Source organism: Myripristis murdjan, chromosome 12 (assembly GCF_902150065.1).
Source record: "Myripristis murdjan chromosome 12, fMyrMur1.1, whole genome shotgun sequence".
NCBI lineage: Eukaryota > Metazoa > Chordata > Actinopteri > Holocentriformes > Holocentridae > Myripristis > Myripristis murdjan.
Genome location: NC_043991.1, coordinates 31,486,735 through 31,506,104, shown reverse-complemented (window position 1 = coordinate 31,506,104; position 19,370 = coordinate 31,486,735). Strand labels below are relative to the sequence as shown.

General features: G+C 39.5%; 3 protein-coding genes across 8 annotated transcripts in view; 1 reads left to right on the top strand and 2 right to left on the bottom strand.

Annotated features, from left to right (window-relative positions):
* kdm2bb (lysine (K)-specific demethylase 2Bb) overlaps positions 1 to 14,230 on the bottom strand; it is a 45,486-nt gene extending 31,256 nt beyond the window's left edge. For 4 of the 5 annotated variants that reach the window (XM_030065955.1, XM_030065956.1, XM_030065957.1 and 1 more), the window contains exons 1-12: positions 13,995 to 14,230; positions 13,306 to 13,450; positions 13,126 to 13,204; positions 12,637 to 12,683; positions 9,633 to 9,811; positions 9,407 to 9,513; positions 7,581 to 7,674; positions 6,086 to 6,239; positions 4,708 to 4,823; positions 3,878 to 4,004; positions 321 to 751; positions 136 to 222 (exon numbers count right to left, since the gene is read on the bottom strand). In XM_030065955.1, coding sequence (XP_029921815.1) covers positions 136 to 222; positions 321 to 751; positions 3,878 to 4,004; positions 4,708 to 4,823; positions 6,086 to 6,239; positions 7,581 to 7,674; positions 9,407 to 9,513; positions 9,633 to 9,811; positions 12,637 to 12,683; positions 13,126 to 13,204; positions 13,306 to 13,450; positions 13,995 to 14,039 — 1,611 coding nt within the window. In that variant the 5' untranslated portion in view covers positions 14,040 to 14,230. The remainder of the gene's footprint in view (positions 1 to 135; positions 223 to 320; positions 752 to 3,877; positions 4,005 to 4,707; positions 4,824 to 6,085; positions 6,240 to 7,580; positions 7,675 to 9,406; positions 9,514 to 9,632; positions 9,812 to 12,636; positions 12,684 to 13,125; positions 13,205 to 13,305; positions 13,451 to 13,994) is intronic. The other variant, XM_030065954.1, reaches the window with a different exon arrangement.
* A 363-nt stretch (positions 14,231 to 14,593) lies between these two features.
* Positions 14,594 to 15,938, top strand: orai1b (ORAI calcium release-activated calcium modulator 1b). Its single transcript, XM_030065963.1, has 2 exons — positions 14,594 to 14,963; positions 15,065 to 15,938. Exons 1-2 carry the CDS (start codon positions 14,850 to 14,852, stop codon positions 15,620 to 15,622), a joined length of 672 nt encoding a protein of 223 aa, XP_029921823.1. The 5' UTR covers positions 14,594 to 14,849; the 3' UTR covers positions 15,623 to 15,938.
* A 766-nt stretch (positions 15,939 to 16,704) lies between these two features.
* On the bottom strand, positions 16,705 to 19,269 carry morn3 (MORN repeat containing 3). Of its 2 annotated transcripts, none has more exons than XM_030065961.1 (6): positions 19,134 to 19,269; positions 18,308 to 18,470; positions 18,031 to 18,188; positions 17,782 to 17,941; positions 17,498 to 17,682; positions 16,705 to 17,358 (listed from the first exon to the last, which is right to left on the bottom strand). In XM_030065961.1, the coding sequence occupies exons 1-6, from the start codon at positions 19,197 to 19,199 to the stop codon at positions 17,302 to 17,304; spliced, it is 789 nt and encodes a 262-aa protein (XP_029921821.1). In that variant the 5' UTR covers positions 19,200 to 19,269; the 3' UTR covers positions 16,705 to 17,301. The 2 variants fall into 2 exon arrangements, with proteins under 2 accessions (XP_029921821.1, XP_029921822.1); XM_030065962.1 differs by lacking the exon at positions 19,134 to 19,269 and adding an exon at positions 18,942 to 19,060.
* Positions 19,270 to 19,370: the final 101 nt, after the last annotated feature.

Here is a 19,370-nt window from a genome sequence, read left to right as displayed (position 1 = left end):
GAACTGAAATTGCACTTTCATTACATCTTGTAAAGCCAGCCTTCCCCTGCATGTAGCCTTACAGCGTTTTAAATTTCACTTTGGTGCATAAGAAGGATTAAAGAAAGTCTCACACAGCAGCATATATACTCTCACCTTTATAGTTTTCTTGGGCCAGCACACCACAGGAACACCACTGATTGCTAATTTAGGGTCATCATCTGCATGTTCTTTTAAGAGAACCTGGCCAGCCACAAAGAAAAAGAAAGGCAAGGGGGGATTCTGTCAAATCTGTTGTATAAAATTCTATTTTTTAGTGAAGCTTAATTGCTGTATCTTACCTTCATGTCTTCCAGCAGGCCCTGTGGATCCTCTATACCCTCTGGAACACATTTCTTATTTTCAGGCAGGGCCTCCAGCTTCTCAACCAGGGCCTGGAGTCCTTTCAGTTCAAATTCTGTCAGGTGAGTCCATTTATGATGTGACTCTGAGCCTGGAGAGTCAGAGAGAGTTTTGGGGAAATCTAGAGAGGTGGAAGTGGGAGCACAGCTGTCCTCAGAGTCAATGGTTAAAGCAGCTTTTAAGTGTTGTGGGCTAGGAGAGTCATTGGTTTTGCCCTTGCCACTGTCAGGGGAGCAAGGATCATCCTCAGTAAGTCTCTCTGATTTTTCACTCTGCTCCTCTCTGACCTGCGTCTCACATGAGTCCTCATTCATGTCCTGGCTCCTGGAGTCAGAGGAGGGGCTCTCCGTATTTGTTTTTGCTTCAAAGTCTGAAAGGAAAAAGCGAGGCAAAATAACTATAGCAAAAGTGTTATAGGAAAGGTTAAATTTTGTTCATCTCATGTGCCAATCTCCCTACTAAATTTCTCTTAATTTAGAGGGATGCCATCACCTGGAGAAAGATCTGACAAATACCAACAAACCGCGAGAAGTTAAGGGCCCACTCACATTAGGCCATTCGCGCCATGCCCAAGCACGTTTGACCCCAAAATCTAGATTATTTGACTCGTGTGAGCGCTCCGGTCTGTGCGTGATTAACTGCAAATCACCGCCTCGCGCAATCAATAATCAACCATGTTGTCTGTGTCGTTGTCCGTTGTGCTGCTTCAACTGCGTATAAACAAAAGTTGATTTATGATGACGTCAGGCCATGCGTGTGTCGTATTTCTGCGTGATGACATACGTACCAGAAGCAACCTTGCTTCAGTACGATTGGGCTTGGGGTAATGTGAGTGCAGGCCAGCAGGGGACTGGGGAGGGGGGGCATTCATGCTTCAGCACAATACAGAGCAACTGGGCCTAATGTGAGTGCGTCCTAAGAGTGCCAGGTCCTTAGATGATTCCCAGGATGACAAATGATAGCAAAATGTTAAAATAGGCCTTGTTAACCAAAATGAAAAATTGGCTCTTGCCCCAGCCTATCCAACACTTTTCACTTCACTTTTCACTTTTGTTATGTTGCAACCTGATGCTACAATAGTTTTAATTCATTTTTTCTCTCATTAATCTACACTCGGAACCCCATAATGACAAAGTGAAAACAGAATTTTAGAAATTTTTGTAAATTTATTAAAAAGAAAAACTGAAATATCACATTGACATAAGTATTCAGACCCTTTACTCAGTACTTAGTTGAAACACCTTTGGCAGCAATTACAGCCTTGCGTCTTTCTGGGTATGAAGCAACAAGCTTGGCACACCTGGATTGGGGGATTTTCTGTCATTCTTCTTTGGAAATCCTCTCAAGTGTGGTCAGGTTGGATGGGGACCGTCGGTGGACAGCCATTTTCAGGTCTCTCCAGAGATGATGGATAGGGTTCAAGTCGGGGCTCTGGCTGGGCCACTCTAGGACTTTGGGCCTGTTTCCACCACAGGAACTTGGGGATCATTTTACGGGGCCGGGGCCGTTGGTGCGTGTCTCCACCGCCGGAACCACCCGTAAAGGACAGAGTTCCGGAACTTTTACAGGGTCTAAACAAGTCTCTGCCTTGGAGTAGGTACTCAGAACGGCCCCAAAAAACTCATATGCTTCATATGCATACCTTAACAATAGGACTGCATACAGTCCTATGCCTGAATTAATAGCCTACACCTCTTATTTTTCCCGATTTCCCAAGCATTTATATGGGCTAGGCAAACTTCAATCCACATGATAAAAATTAATCTATGGACCACCAAAGTAACGTTTGACTGTTTAATTAAATCAACTTAACCACGGTTGGAGGGGGTGTGCTCCAGTACAGTACGGGCGCTCATGGTACGGGCGCTCATGCACGAGCACATGCACAGTCATGCACGCAGCGTGCGAACGTGGATACAACGTAAATCATGCCGTCCTCCTGCTTCCGCAAAATAGTTTAATGCGCGCAGCGCGATTAACTGCGAGTCGCGGCATTGCACAATCAATAATCAACTAATAATGATAATCAACCAGATCCAGCACACCTGACCGGATGGAGTGGAAAAATTTACAATAGAAAACAAGTCAGATTTGGCGTGAGATTTCTCTCTCGAGCGTGAGAGCGTGAGATTGAGGCTGAATGCGTGACTGTCACGGCCAATGCGTGAGAGTTGGCAACCCTGCTCTGCCCTCTCAGTGGAGACAGGACAGTTGAGAGGGCCGAGCGAGAGGACGTTTCTGTAGTAGCTCCTGCCCCCCAAATACTACCAGGAACTTCTTTGGTAGAAATGGGCCTACTGACAGAGTTGTCCCTGAGCTACTCCTGTGTTGTCTTGGCTGACCAGTCTCCCAGTCCCTGCTGATGAAGAACTGCCCCACAGCCTGATGCTGCCACCACCATGCTTCACTCTTGGGATGGTATTGGGCAGGTGATGAGCACTGCCTGGTTTCCTGCAGACATAATGTTTGGCATGGAGGCCAAACAGTTCAATCTTGGTTTCATCAGACCAGAGAATCTTGTTGCTCACAGTCTGAGAGTCCTTCAGGTGCTTTTTTGCAAACTCCAAGCGGGCTTTCATGTGTTTTGCACTGAGGAGAGCCACTCTGCTATAAAGCCCAGATCAGTGGAGGCCACAGTGATGGTTGTCCTTCTGGAACTTTGTCCCATCTCCACACAGGATCTCTGGAGCTCAGTCACAGTGCCCGTCAAGTTCTTAGTAACCTTTCTTACTAAGGCCTTTCTCCCACCATTGTTCAGTTTGGCCGGGCAACCAGCTCTTGGAAGATTCCTGATTGTGCCAAACCTCTTCCATTTGAGAATTATGGAGGCCGCTGAGCTCTTGGGAACCTTCAGTAAAGGTAAAGATTTTTTTTTGTAGCCTTCTCCAGATCTGTGCCTTGCAACAATCCTGTCTCTGAGCTCTGCAGGCAGTTCCTTTGAGCTCATGGCTTGGTTTTTGGTCTGATATGCAGTCAGCTGTGAGGCCTTCTATAGAGATGTGTGTGCCTTTCCAAATCATGTCCAATCAATTTAATTTAGCACAGGTGGACTCTAATCAAGATGTAGAAACGTCTCAGCAATGATCAAAAGAAATGGGAGGCACCTGAGCTAAATTTCAAGTCTTGTTGCAAAGGGTCTGTATACTTATGTCAATGTGATATTTCAGGTTTTCTTTTTTTTTTTTAATAAATTTGCAAAAATTTCTAAAATTCTGTTTTCACTTTGTCATTATGGGGTACTGAGTGTAGAATTTAAATGATTGTAGCATCAGGCTGCAACATAAAAAAAGTGAAAAAAGTGAAGGGGGTCTGAATACTTTCTCAATGCACTGTACTTCTTCACCTAACAGCTGGATAAAGATGTTCAAGAACAAAACAGAATTTGACTTGGGGGCCACCAAATCCAAGCCACGCTGACACAATGCCTTCCCTATAACAGTATCCATGGGTTCACATGTAATTTTGGTAAACATCTGCATTACCTCATTTTACTTACCCATCAGCACAGGCTCTCTGCTGAGCTCCTGAGAAAGGTAGGACCGTTTGGTCAGGCAATGCACATATCTCTCCAAGACATACCAGCACATCTCATGATAGAACGGGTAGCGGAACTTGGAATGAACCTGAAAACAGTGAAAGAATTCTGGTCTCACAACGCTATTTGCACCTTAACGCTCTTCAGGATTCACCAACACACACAAACCCACAAATTCACGCTTCTTTGGGCTCAAGCATACCTCACTTACTTTTACATTTGTATTCACTGTCATTTTCTCCATTCCATGATGATGCAAATAATTGTTCTTTGACTACTTCCCTGAGTGTCTCTGTCAATTGGGATCAAGCCTACTCTTCCCCCACAGTATCTTTCATTCTCTTAGACTTAGACTTAGACTTAGACTTCTTTTATTGTCATTGCACAAAAAAACACAGCAGTGAGATTTTGGCAACGAAATGTCGTTGCTTGGCTTCCGGATTACAGCAGAGATGGAATTGTGGGACCGTTTAGGTATATATAAATATAAATATTATACATAAATATAGTCTATATAACTGGTATGATATGGTCTATATAACTAGTGCTAAAAAACAGGAGCTAAATAGTAATGAGTGCAATTTAGAATAGCTAGATAAAACAGAATGTACAACAACAGACTAAACAGTGTAAACAACTGAATAACCAGTATAAATAATAATGAGTGCAATGAGAATAACTAGATAAAAACAGAATGTAAACAACGGACTTAGAGGAGAGATGGTAGAGGAATGTACTGCAGTGCAGGTCAGAGTTCAGGCAGATGGCAGGGAGAACAGCCAGACTCCTACCTTGGTCCTATTCTCTATCTCATAGATGGTGAGCTGCATAGGAATGTTAAAGCTGTGAAGAATGTTGCCTCCAAACACCAGCGTGTCCACAGGAGTGTAGACAGCATGGATCCACCCTTAATCACAGGAAAACAAAAGTAGAGGACAAACTAAATGTACACATACCTGTATATATGATATGTGGGATACAGGGTTCATTTTGACAGCCAATTTTGATTTGATTATGTATTGTAGTTTTAGTCACATTTTAGTGACTTTTGAATTTTGTTAGTTCTAGTCTAGATCAGGATTATCCTCAAGCAATGGGCCGTCCTAATTTTTTTTTCTTGTTGTAGTTATTGTTGGTACTATCACTAGTATCATTATGATTATTATTATGATTATTATTGGTGCTATTATTACTATTGTTGTTGCTATCACTACTGATATTGCAGCTGTTGCTGTTATCACCACTAACATTACTATACAGCTTTTTGTCCAACTTGCATCATACTATGTTTTGCGATGTGCTCTTTCCTCCTGAGGTGATTTTTAACTTCAGTTTGGCTAAACAGTGAAAAAACACTGACAATCATTCATACATCTGGAATTTCAATGAATTTCTGGCCTTCAAGGATGCGTTTTCAACAATCTGATGTTCACAACTTCATCCATGCTGATGATGATCGATGTGTGGCTTTGATCACTTTCAGTCCCTGTGTTTTTTGTGGATATTGCCCTGTTTTTTAATTTTTTTAATTTCAAGGAATTTGATTGTTGCACAGTTACAAAAAAAACTGTTTTGTTATTATTCTGATTTAAATGTCATGGATTTTTGATATGCTTTATAGAACTATATTTCTGATTTTATGATCTGCTAATCCTCCAGTTAATAAGAAAAACTGAAAAAGAACAGATTTTCCAAAAGAGTTGAGAATTCTTAGTCTCAGCAGTTTGTCAATGAAAATGAAAGTTTTATTCCACTAAATCTTTTTTCACTGTAAATTCCTCATGACATTGTTGCTGACCTTGAAACACAGATTGATGTATAATCCTCACTATAGCTTCTTGCATTTTGCATTTAGCTATTGTTTTTGTACTGTACTTTGTATAAAAAGTTTGCCCATATATCTGTTCCCTTCAAAACTGAGGTCAGGGGCTTCATTCATCTATTTCTGGCATTTTTGTCTCTTTTTTATTTGTTGACCAAAACATTATGATATTTCATCATAGTTTTGTTAATAAAGGTTCATTTTTGTTTAGTTTTCATCTAATTTTCATTTGTGAAAAGTTTTAGTCAACGAAATGAACACTGGGGGATAAATGGGGGACAAATGCAGACAAACGCACTCATGTGGTCAGATAAAGGTTCATTTAAATGACAATGGAATCAGCTCACCGGAAGGAATGAAGAAGGTGTATCCTTGCTTGAGCTCTACTCTCTGGCATCCATCAGCTCGGTCTCCCAGGAAGATATCACTTTGCTTGCCTGATAGGACCCAGTCCTCATACAGGGCCAGGTTGTGAGGGGTTGGAGGCACCAGCCAGAACACCTGGACAGAGGAGGAAATTGCTAATAACACTCATGGTTATTACAAATAATGTCAAACCAGTCAGGAGATTTATCCATCCCATTACTTAATAATCCCCTTGCACTCTTTTGTCTCTTTACTGACTTCTGCTGGTCCGTATAATGTCATCACTCTATAGTCCACAGGTATACACAATAACTAGGAGGCAGTTACAGCAGTCACCAGTCCTCCAATTTCCTATTGCATCTGAAAACACCACTCCTCAGACTTACATTGAACATTTGACAGACAAGGAGAATAAACAAACTAATGGGGGGAGAGGGCACATATTTTCTTTGGTGTAAGGAAAAATCTGCATCAGCAGATAAGCATCAGCATCAGCAGGTGCAGCTGCAGGTAGTGCTGGGCGGTATGACCAAAAATGTATATCACGGTATTTTTCAAAATTATATCGGTTTCACGGTATATGACGGTATTTTCTTTTTTCATGCACGACTGGGTGTTAACCACATTTTCTAATGATTTAGAGAAGAATTACTGCGGTAAATTAACTTAGAATGACCTATTTTACTGTCATGAGGACTGAATACTGGATTAATGTCCAGACAACTAGACATTAATGTCCAAGTTGTCCACCCTAGTATTAATACAGGTTTACATGGCAACACAAAATGATGCAAAGAGGTGGCACTCATGATTCTAATGAAGTGAAGGAATCAGAATGCATGACAGTTGCAGTCAAAATACAGAACCTTTTTATTATGCAAATTTAAGGCCACTTGCATTAATATGCATACTGGTTTGACTGATTTAACAATATGTTAAAATATTATTATTATTTTAAAAATGTGAGTTACTTATCAAATAGACCTAACAAATCAGCTACCAATGAATGTGCAGTAGTACGCGTGTGATAACATAGATTGAAAAATAAGCCGAAGTGAGTGCAACTGCAAAAACAGGTATACCGCCCAGCACTAGGTGCAGGTGCAGGTATCCCTGTTTGCCTTTGTGATTGCTTGATCGAGCTTGAGGTAGAGTAGAACAGCCCTACCAAAAATTACGAAGAGGGGGAGAGGGGTAATTCCAAGAAAAAATACATGGATATTCTCTGAGATTAAAGCATTAAATTGAGGACATAAAACTCACAGATTGAGAAATGAGAATGAGAAAAAATTGAAAATTCTGAGATTATAAAGTCACAAATATATGAAAAAAAAAAACTCTTTACTTTTTTTGATCAGGGAACCACATGGCTTTAGTTTGTTGAATCCAATTTTTGGCTCATGGTTCCTTGATCAAAAATTAACATAACGCTGTCTGTCGTGCTACATAATTTATGAGAGAGTATTATAAACTCACTTTCTGTCCCTTGAATACATGATACCAAACCGAAGTTCCTCCAAAATCGATGTGGAAGTCTGTGTAGCAGCCTTTCACACTCATCAGACAATACCTACAGAAAAATTAATGAATAAAAAAAGACGTATTGATCATACGAAGTACATGATGCAGACCTACTGCAAAACATGCCTGCCAGTAGGCCTGCATCACCTCCTCTGGCCTGACAGATTGAGACACCGAAATCAAAATCATAAACAAATAAACAGACATAAAAAGATGTGTTCTGCTTCTGCCAATGGTTCTTGCTCCTAAAAGCTTCTTCTTCTGCTTATTCATTAACTCAGGGATCTATATTGCTGCCAACACAGTCTTGGATGGATATGATATACCTTTGAGAGACAATAAATACGGCACATGTATGTCTTCATTTTTTTTTTTTTTTTTTTAACTATTTACTCTAACAAGCTCTTTAAGATTTTTGATATTGCATGAAACCCCTCATCCTTAAGCCTTGGGCATTTAGGTTATGCTCTCAAAAACAACTCTCAATTGACAATTCTTAACTCAGAATTATCAATGAGTCCTTACCTTTTCTTTGGCCAGCATCTTAGATATTTTAAGATATTTAACAAAATCAATTGAATAGAATAAAATCATATCGAATCACATAAATTCCACCTTGGGATTACAAAAAACTTTAAAATAATGAAAGTAACATTTGCAAAATAGGAGTGGTTTGACATCTGAGGAAAGGGTGTTATGATGAAAACTCAAAGGCTTTGAGCAGCATATTATGTTTTGCAGTTTAACAAAATATGAATATGCTTTAGGCCAGGATGCAAGGTAAAATCTGTGCAATAAAAAAACTGCACTGTATAAGAACCTAACCTAAGAACAGCACTAAGAACCTAAGAATAGTCCAGATATACCATTATAAATTGACTTATTAATCTCCAAATGCAATTTCAAAATAAGTGCACCAACAAAATGCCCTCCACAGCTCTAAATGCCATCTCTGTTGACAATCTAATCTCTAAGACCCGTTACAAAAAAAAAAAAAAAAAAAAAAAAAACAGATAGCAACAGAAATCACTAACAAGAGCTGCTACAGCAGAAAGGATCATTCACAACAGAACAGCTCTCCTCTGGAAATTAACTGAGGAATTATTCCATGATGCTCCATGGGCCATAAATCATCCAGATCCTGAGATGAGAAGACAGGAAACATTAGCTCCACTTATAGAAGGATACCTAACCCTGACTACAGCCTATCAATGGAGGAACATATAGTTCAACAGTATTACTTCATCAAATTACTTCATCCTTTTAAAATGTTTGTGTATCAAAATATTGTGATTTATTCTAGCAAATGCTGGGTAAGCAAGGAGTAAGTTTCTTGGTCTACCATCAGGAGACAGGCTTCCTCCTCTCTTCTACTAATAGACCTAAGGAGATATCTGTATGGCAGCAACTAGAGCAGAACCTGTGATCAAGGTCATAATCAACACTCCAAACACAACGGAGCAGATTATGTGATTTGGCTTGCAGGGGAGAAAATGATAAACCAGAGACAGCTAACTATCAAACATTCTATATTTTTTACCTGTAAAAGCTGTAAAATATACCACTACTCCATAGTGTATAAGTACAAACAGGTTAATGGACTGTCTTTTAGCTGCCTGCTGTGGAGGTCTCTTTTTTTTTTTCAAGTGTTTTAAGTATACACTTGGCTGTTTTTTTTTTTTTTTTTTTTTTTTCATTCATAGTCTGACATGAAGCTCAAAGATAGCATTCTCAGGCAGAGAACACAATGGAAAAAGCAAGTTCTTCCAAAAGAGTCATACCTCTGCACTTTAGGGTACTTCATCTCTGAGATTACATTGGTAGCTTCTGTCTGGCTTTGTTTCAGGTCAGGTGGCCACATGTTGTCTACCCAGTCAACTAGATCAACCTGTGACAGAATACAAGAACTGCACCATTAGCAATGAATTGTTACTCATTTGGTGTTTGGATTTGGCACCAGTTTTGTGACCTTCACATAATCCAGGAGAACATCATGCTGACAGTTACCACAGTGGGCCGCTTGATGAGGTTCTCCAGCTTCGTGTGGCTGAACTCTAAGCTGATGACATTGAAGAGCTTGTCCCGCTGTAACTCTGGTGTCTCATAGTAGCGGACAAACTGAGCCATGCTCATTTCTGAGCCTTTCTGAGTGCTCACATCCATAACATCCACCGATCGACGACTGCCTGCCAGCAAAAGCAGAGCAAAATGAAATTTACCTGATAGCACTTCTGCCTTTATTCCTATATGATTTAATCCACATGCAAGTATTAAAAAAATCGAATGTGTTGGACAAAGTTACATAGACTGACAACATGACATATTTCACCATGAACAACTGCAGTAGTTCAATATACATGTCATTCATCACCTTCAGCCCAAGGTGGAGTAATTACATCCCAATCTTGTTGAGACTTTATTCTTACCTCAGCTGATTTAAAGACAAATGTATTGGAATATTTTTTTTCAGGAAAAAATGAATTTAGGGGGTTGTCACGTTATGATTATTTTAATATTAAAATCATGGGCAAAAATTACAAATTAATAGATGTTAAATGGAGTAGCATTTCCACATACATTAACCATAAGTATCTGAACAACACACAATATTTATAATTTTGCTCGTGCACACCACCACAGTGGATTTGAAATGGAGTAATCAAGATGTGATTGAAGTGCAGACTTTCAGCTTTAATTTAAGGGGTTGAACAAAAATATGGCATTAACATTTTAGGAATTACAGCCGGTTTTATACATTGTCACACCATTTTCAGAGGCTCCGGTCTGGAGTTCATTCCAAGTGTTTGCATTTACTTTTGGTGGCTGTTTATCAGAGCCCTCAACACAGAGTTGTCTATGCAGGTGAAGGAGAATACTTTGCAAAAAAAAAAATTCTAAAAATGCCTGCCCAATTCTGAAACAAGGTTCTTTGGACAGTTGAAATGAAGATGAACTTGTACCAGAATGATGGGAAGAGCAAAGTGTGGAGAATGAAAGGAGCAGCTCATGACCCATGATCATCTGTCCAGCATGGAGGAGGCAGTGTTATGGCATGGGCATGTATGGCTGCAAATGGAACTGGGTCACTAGTGTTTGTTGATGATGTGACTGCTGATGGAAATAGCAGGATGAATTTTGATGTTTATAGGGCTGTACTATCTGCTCAGATTCAGCCAAATGCCAGAAAAATTATAATACAGCGCTTACCAGTGTACTGATTCTTGGGAATTTGGATAAAACAGGTTTTAATTTTGAAAAAAAAAAAAAAAAGAAAAGTGAGTTAAATTACAAAATCTGAAGGTATATCATTATAGGCCAAGGTCTTGGCTGTTCAGCAATGTACCGGTGCAACCTCCTCATTTAGCATTTTTTTCATAAAATATACGTTTTTCCAGTTATTAGGCTTTTTGTCTACACCGTCACCGTAATGTTTTTTTAATTTGAAAAACATATTTTTGTATTAAAAGAGACTAATACCTTAATAACTCAACAGCACCAAAGAAACATATTGTAAGCATATTCATTTAAAACCAATATAACTGCCTCTGACAGTGGTGACACTAATCTGACGGTGGTGACAGTGGCCTCATTAGAACATATAATTCCAAAATTTATACCACTCAAGTCAATGGCTTCTTGCTTAACAACTTTATTTAACTATTTGGTACAAAAAATAAGAATTCTGAGCACTGTTATAAGCATTTTTCAGACTTCAGTCATCACCGTCACACAGAAAACCTGACGGTGGTGACGTCTGACGGTGGTGACAAAAACCTGCTCTTTCACATGATAAGCATGAGTTGTTCATATTAGCCATCTTGTTTACCCCCTGTTGCTACCTACATCAGACCTCTTCTTAAAAAGTATACATTTATTCCATAATCTAATCTAATATTTTTTATCCAAAAGTGACGGTGTTGACATGTTATGGTTGTGACAGTAGCAGTGTCCATAAATATGAAGAGATTTAAGAGAAAATAGCAAAAATACAGGAGCCTGAGTGGTCTTGAAGCATGCAGTAGAGCTGAAGGTTTGAAAAGGGCTCCTCAGGAATGTAATTGACCTTCTAGTTGTAGAGTTTTTTGTTTTGTTTTTTCAAATAAATATCTGATGGTGGTGACGAATATGTGGGACATATTTTGAGCAACCACAAAATAATAGTAAATATTGTTCAAAACCCATCATTTGTAGTTTTTAATACATATTATGATGTACTCTTTCATGTGGTAAATATATTATTCAATGAAATTATTACTTTTGGTTGTTTTAATCAAGTTGATATGATTATCTCCTATCTGAGGACAACTGGTTTTGGAGGCAATGGGCCAACATATAATCATTAAATTAATAAAAATTAAAAATAAACCTATAAAAGAACCTTACAAATGTGCAAAGGACACACTGATTATACCCTTGATTCTTTTTATTCATTAAAATGTTGTAAATTTCCAACAGAAATAGCATTTTTCTTAGTAAGACATGATTTATCCAAATTCCCAAGAATCAATGAGTGCAGATTGATAATGACCCAAAACATACTGCAAAAGCAACCCAAGAGTTACTGAAAGCAAAGAAGTGGAATATTCTTTAATGAACATGTCAGTCCGCAGACCTCAACCAGTTGAGCTGCTTTTCACCTGCTGAAGACCAAATTGAAGGCATAAAGACCCACAAACAAGCAGCAGCTGAAGGAGCTGCAGTAAAGGCTTGGCAGAGCATCTCAAGAGAGGAAACTCAGAATTTGGTGATGTTATTGTCCTCCAGATATATACATACATACATACATATATGTGTGTGTGTGTGTGTGTGTGTGTTTACCCATTCAGTTTACCCATTCCTTTTGAGCCTCTGAAAACAGGGTGACAATGTACAAAACTGGCAGTAATTCCTAAACAGTTACTGCAATATTTTTGCTCAACCCCTTAAATCAAGGCTGAAAGTCTGCGCTTCAATCACATCTTGATTGATTGATTATTTGTGTATGTGTTTGTAGCATTTTCAAAGTACTTACCAACTAAGCCTTTAATTTCACTGACAGTAAATTCTGGATCAGGCATTCTGTGTATATTTAAAAGACAGGGGTGAGTGATATACTTCACTTTTCTTTGGTTGCCAATTTTGAGCAACTAAGCACAAAATGATTTATTATTCAGCAGCTGCTGCTGGTGCTTTATTCCACTCTATATCCATATTCACAGAATATTAGTATATTTCACTTCTATATTTACTGTATACCCTGTATAACTATCTTCATTTACCTGCTGGAGAGATATTCTTTGCATTTGCATAACTGCATTTTGATTTTGTACTCTATTTGGTGCATGTTTATTCCTTACTATGTCTGTGAATGTGAGCTGCAGTACATTTTCCAGCGACAAACAATAAAATATGTGACCTAATCTATCCTATGTAGCAATGAAACTTTAACACCGTTTAACACGGTCAACTGACATGGTGGAGATTTGTCATGACATTTCTTAGAGAATAAATGACCTTTTACCTGATCCCCAGGCCATCTTTCTGTTTGAAAATGAGTGGTTTCCTCAGAGCCTCTCTCTGAACATATTCATAAGTGAATTCTGTAAAGCAGGGAGAACGCTGTAATCATGTGAAGAAAATTTATTTTTTAGGGAATTAATCATGTGAATTCGAATCAAGAGGAAAATGTAATGTATACTACCTTTACCGTCCATCATGTGGACAAAGTTTGCATTATAATTATCACTGGCAAGTTTTTCCTCCAGGTTGAACCCTCTGATGTTTGTGATTTCTTCAACGTCAGACAAATCCTCGTTCTCGTCGTACATTCTCCGGCAGATGGAGCGCTACCATTAAAAAAGCAGAACATATAGCTAGACAACATGACAACAAAACCGCTGAAACACGCGTGGAAAGCAAGTAACGCAAGCTCTTCCAGGCACAATAGCCCCACTCCAGAACACTGTGAGTGGTACAAGATGCTAACCTTGATTATGTGGAGAGCCTAGGTTTGACGAGGTCTGAAAGGCTCTTATGTCTTGCATAGCAGAAAATACTAAATAACGCTTTGACGGATAGCATGAAGTTAGGTGCAGCACAAAAACAGCACATAGCCGATAACGTAATAATTAAATGTTTTCTGGCTCTCGGTGTCCCGTGAATATTAGTGCCCCGTGATATTGATTCCTCTCCGACTTGCACGTTTAACTGTCACAAAATGTAGAGGAAGTTACAAAGTCTAGAATGTGATGTAGACTGCTGTTTTTACACAGCAACGCAACATTCAAGCTCAAATACAGTTGCACAGCGTTCACATTAGCTTAGCTAACTAATTAGCTTGCTGCCAGAGTCGCTTCACAAGCTAGGTACACAACGTTAGATGCTACACACCAGCCTGCGTCCAGATTCAGCACACGTCTCCACGGTGTGGGCCATCGTCAGCTACCAATGTGTCCAGTCACTCACTTTCCTAAAAACAGCACATTTAGTTAAAGAAACACTTAGCATGCTTTCTGCTTCAAAACAAGGGAACCATGTTTGTGTTGTATTACGTCATCGCCACCAAGAGAACCAAAACATTGTTGGACAACGTCATGTTATGTCATCTCACTCCATACAACTGCTTTTAGGGGAGAAAAAAAAAAAAAAAAAAAAAAACAAGATGACATTATCGGGACCAACGTTTGCTCCGCGTCGAGGGCAAAATGCATTACTCTGGCGCCCGTTAACGAAGAATGACTGAATGCACTGTATTTGACACGAAAAAACTGATAAATGAGCCCTCGTACCAAAACGATAATAATTTCCCTTTAATTCATTCTATTAACGTTATTAATTATAGAACATTAACGTGATCTGCGTCACGTGGTGCCTGTCATTGCCCAGTTAACTGAAAGTTTCGATTAAAACAAAATCACGGCTATCAGTGCGTAGTTACTGTGGTAATGACTGTTAACTAAATGTGTTCACACGATTGTCTGCAACCCGACAGTTTATTCTGGCGGATGTTCCATTGCAGGCGCGCAGGCTTGTGGGTAATATAAGGTGCGGACCGTATAGCACACTGAAGACTTGCGGTGGAAAAGAACTTCAAAGGTTTGCCAGTACGTCTGTCCTGCTGCAGTTACCGAGTTTTAGGATTTAAGTATAGCCAGTTGACATGTGAGCGCTCGTTTTAGTGTTCCGCAACAGAATACGTTACGGTATCTACGTCGTTGCTCGCTCGGTCTGTTGAACATACGCGCAATGAGTCTGAACGAGCATTCGTTGCAAGCACTGTCCTGGAGGAAGCTCTACTTGAGTCGAGCTAAACTAAAGGCTTCGAGTCGGACATCAGCTCTGCTTTCTGGATTTGCAATGGTAACGTAGTCAACATTATCTGGATCAGTCACAAGACACGTGTTCTCTCCATGATGAGTGCTGACAGTGTGTAGAATGTCATGTTGTCCTGTTTTTTCCAGGTGGCAATGGTGGAAGTACAGCTGGACACCAATTACCCGTACCCTCCTGGTCTGCTCATTGCCTTCAGTGCCTGCACCACTGTGCTTGTTGCTGTGCACCTTTTTGCTCTGATGGTCAGTACCTGCATTTTGCCCAATATAGAGGCTGTCAGCAACGTCCACAACCTCAACTCTGTGAAGGAGTCTCCACATGAGCGAATGCACCGGCACATTGAACTGGCGTGGGCTTTCTCTACTGTCATTGGAACCTTGCTCTTCCTGGCTGAGGTAGTGTTACTCTGCTGGGTCAAATTTTTACCTGTTAAGCACAACAAGTCCACCAATAGTACAATTTCATCAGGTGTGGCTGCTGCTATCACTTCCACCTCTATTATGGTCCCCTTTGGTTTAGTCTTCATAGTCTTTGCTGTGCATTTCTATCGTTCCCTTGTCAGCCACAAGACTGACAGACAATTTCAAGAACTGGAGGAGCTATCCAATCTCACCAGGTTACAAAATGAGCTGGACCACCGGGGGGAATCTTCTATCATGCAGTCTCCTAGCTCACATTTCCCATAGACGGGCATAGCCTTCTCTGGCCTGTTGGGTTTGCGCCGAGCCAGGACAATATTGGCTTCTCATTTTCACAGGAATGAAGATAACTCACCCAATTGTTGTGAAGGTTAATTTTTGGAAAATATTTGTATTTTGAGAAAACCATATATTTTTAATCAACTGTGAACACACAAATGTGCCATAATGCATGTTACTTGAAATCAGTAGTAAATTTAAAAAAAAAAAAAAAAAAGGTCTTAACTGTCTCATTGCTTAATTTAACACCTACTTTATCGCAGACATCTAACAAATACCATGGAATCATCAGAGCTTGGCCTGATGCATTGGTTACCTGCACACCAGTAGTCCAAAAGGAAATACATTGATTTGTTATTTGCCTCAATGTTTTATGAGTATTTTACTTTTGCTCTTTGTGTATGTTTTATTGTAATGCTTGCTGTTTGCATTTGAGGTTCTGATTTATTGTAATGCATGCTGTCTGCATTTTCTGACTTAACACATGCCAAAACTGTACTAGGATGTTTGCTAACATTTTAAGCATAGGCTGTGGTGTTAAAATAAATACTTTTTACTAAATGGTATTCTGACTTTCAAAATATTTTGGATGTGCTATATCAAAATATACCATATCTGCAGTTACATTTGACTTACAATCACTGACATTGATCATACATAAGTTGTAGACAGAAAAGGAAACTTTGAAGTGAAGGACAAGGTTAAATCCATAACTGTAAGTGTGACAAATAATCAGATTAATGCTTGATAACAAAGTGAGTGAGTGCTGTGTGATAGTCATAGTTATTATAGTCATATTTGAACGAGTAATTCACATCACTTGAGCTTTTTATAGAATTCAGGCATTAAGTGTACAGGTTAATGACAAGTCATTGTGGTTAATACTATGTGAAATTCTGTACATTTTTCATTTTCTAAAGACCAAACAGTCTACTTGTCTCATAATCATCCTGAATTCGCATTTTACTTAGTTGTTATGCACTCTGAAAGTGTCACCCCAGGAGGGCATTTTGAAGCCATGCTAATGCAGCAGACATTCAAAATGAATGTAACTGGGATAGTATTTTTTGTAACAGAATAATTTAGCAATAGGCACATTGAGTTTTTTTTTTTTTGGTAAATGGATATACTTAAGAAAATACTAGACGAGGAAGTGGTTCAGTGTGGAAGTGGTAGTAGTGATGCATTCAGAAGTGGAAGTCAAGGTTGTCACCAGGAGTGACCAAGGGTGCTGCCTTTTCACCACAGGATGCTGTTATGAGTATTTTTGTTGGGGTGCTAGTGAATTAGTGAAGTGCCACTTGTGTATCATTGTGTTGATGTAACAGTTTACAAGGACTATCAGAATTCAAACATCTATCAAATCCGCTGTAACAAAACAATAACAATTAGGCAGATTTTGCTTTGTGCACATGATATGTTGAACTATTTTGATTAGGGATCACTTTTTCCCCAGTAGTCATCGATTTATTGTCGTTACTAGTACAGCCCTATAGTTTTCTTGTACCTTTCACAAGATTTCAGGCAGTCTGGGTTAGTTCACAATGGTACAATACTGCTGCATCATATTGCAGGGTTTGGTGTTGGAATGTAATTCCTGTAAAACTGGACTGCATCCAGAGTTTGGACTCGCTGTTCATCCTCTTAGTCTTCTTTATGAACACCGATCACTGATAAGTAGATTGGGTTTCCTTCAAAACAGCTTGCATATCCAACAAGTGCACCTTGAACAACAAGACATACTCATATTTTAATGTGAATTACTTCATTTGCTTACTATCAAATAGGGAGTAGGGACAGTAATTAGCACAGAAAAGGGGGGGGGTTAATGTCTCTAGCAGTAGCTTCAACCAAAAATGTTACCTTTGGAATTGGATATTTTGTTGGTATTGGTGCCTCATCCCTTCCATGATCAGAGAGAGTTCCACATTTTGCCACTCCATCCACCCAAAGGCCTTCATAAAGCTGGCCCTTGTCCAAATAGTAGAACTTTCCATTTCCATGCTTCTTTCCATCCTTCCAGCCGCCTTCATACCAGTTTTCATTTGCTGTGACAAAAGTCAAAGAATCAAACTCTAACATTTACCACTTACGTCACTAAATTAGAAGTCTAATTTAGACAATAGCTCAAAGCAGATTTTTCTCACCAAGTCGAATGATGCCCTGTCCATGGCTCTTATCCTTCATCCACTCTCCCTCATATATGTCTCCTTTATCATAGTACATTCGTCCCCAGCCATTCCGCTTGTCTTCACTCCACTCCCCCTCATAAACAGCCGAGCTACTGTAGAAGTATGTTCCATACCCCTGTAGCGGTTGAGAGGAATGCCTAACATCAGACACTGTAAATACATTGCGGTACAGTACACGTACAGAACACTATGTCAAATACATACATGCTTCATGCCATTTTTCCATCTACCACAGTACAGTCTTGAGTACTCATTGGTTTTTGGAAGTAGAATGCTGTAGGTGCCATATCCATCACGTTTTCCAAGTTTCCAGTCCCCATCATAAACAGCGCCATCCTTCTTCCAAACTTGAGTTCCTTTTCCTTGATCAAATGAATAACTAAGCATTTTAGCTTTGAATGTGGGCAGTATCCACTGTCATGATCAACCAACATGAACAAATGTCTCAGTAGTGACTGCAGGCTACTACACTCCATCTTACCGTGCTTCTTGTTGTCAAGCCATTCTCCTGTGTATTCATCCCCATTGGCAGAGTACACAGTGTGTCGCAATCCACATCTCTGTGTCTTTATATGCCATAATTGTGACAGTGGTTGACTTTTTTGAGTTTTTAAATATTGCATGGCTGTGGTCAGACTGAACACCTGAAACAGAATTAATATCATGTCAGATCCATGATTGTACAGTTGAGTCTAATGGGATGCGAATTTTGTACACATTCAAGAAATTAACAAGGCGATTTTCCAGGAAGACATTTTTCCTATTATTTTCTGGCTCAAAAACAACATAAACGTGACTTAAACAACGTTATTTAGGTATGACGGTGAAAAAAAAAATGCTCGGCGGGTCATCTCTTTTTTTTATTATTTTATTGCCAAATGGTCACAACTAAAGTTGACATTTGAGAGAGTTGGGCCTGCACAGATTATATGACAACACCGTACACAGATTTGACTTTTAGGATTAAGCTCACTCAAATCGGTGAACTAAGGCAACAAGCATAACAGTCGACAGGCTACCGCACTATGTATTTCGACAGGCTACATCATAAGCTAGTTAACAGTTAAGGCAAACCCTTAAGGGGATGGAAAACACCCAACGTAGAACAGCTGTACCTTAGCAAAGCATCCAAACAGTGTGACTCCCGTAAGCTCACTCCGCTTGTTCCCAAAACTCCCCGAATGAAGAAATAATCCCTTCAGTCACCTAGCTAGCTTTCATTTAACTCAGCATAGAGCACAAGCGTTCCCTGTAACCTAGCAACTGGATTGTGTCTTGTGGTTGGTGCAATGTTGTGCGTAACTTACGTCTCGATGGAGCGATCTTCTAAAGCTGAAGTTGAGTGTATCAGAGAGTTCATTTGGAGTCATCATTTGTTTACAATCTGTGTGGTGTATTTCACCTAACAGGTTGAACTACACAATAAAAAGCTGGTACTCGTATGAGTGTTACAACGTCACTGTGTGTTGCGACAGGCGCATGCTCTACGTAGCCTCGTAGCTCTTCAAAAACGCCTTTCCCTTGTCTGCTTGTTACTAACTGGA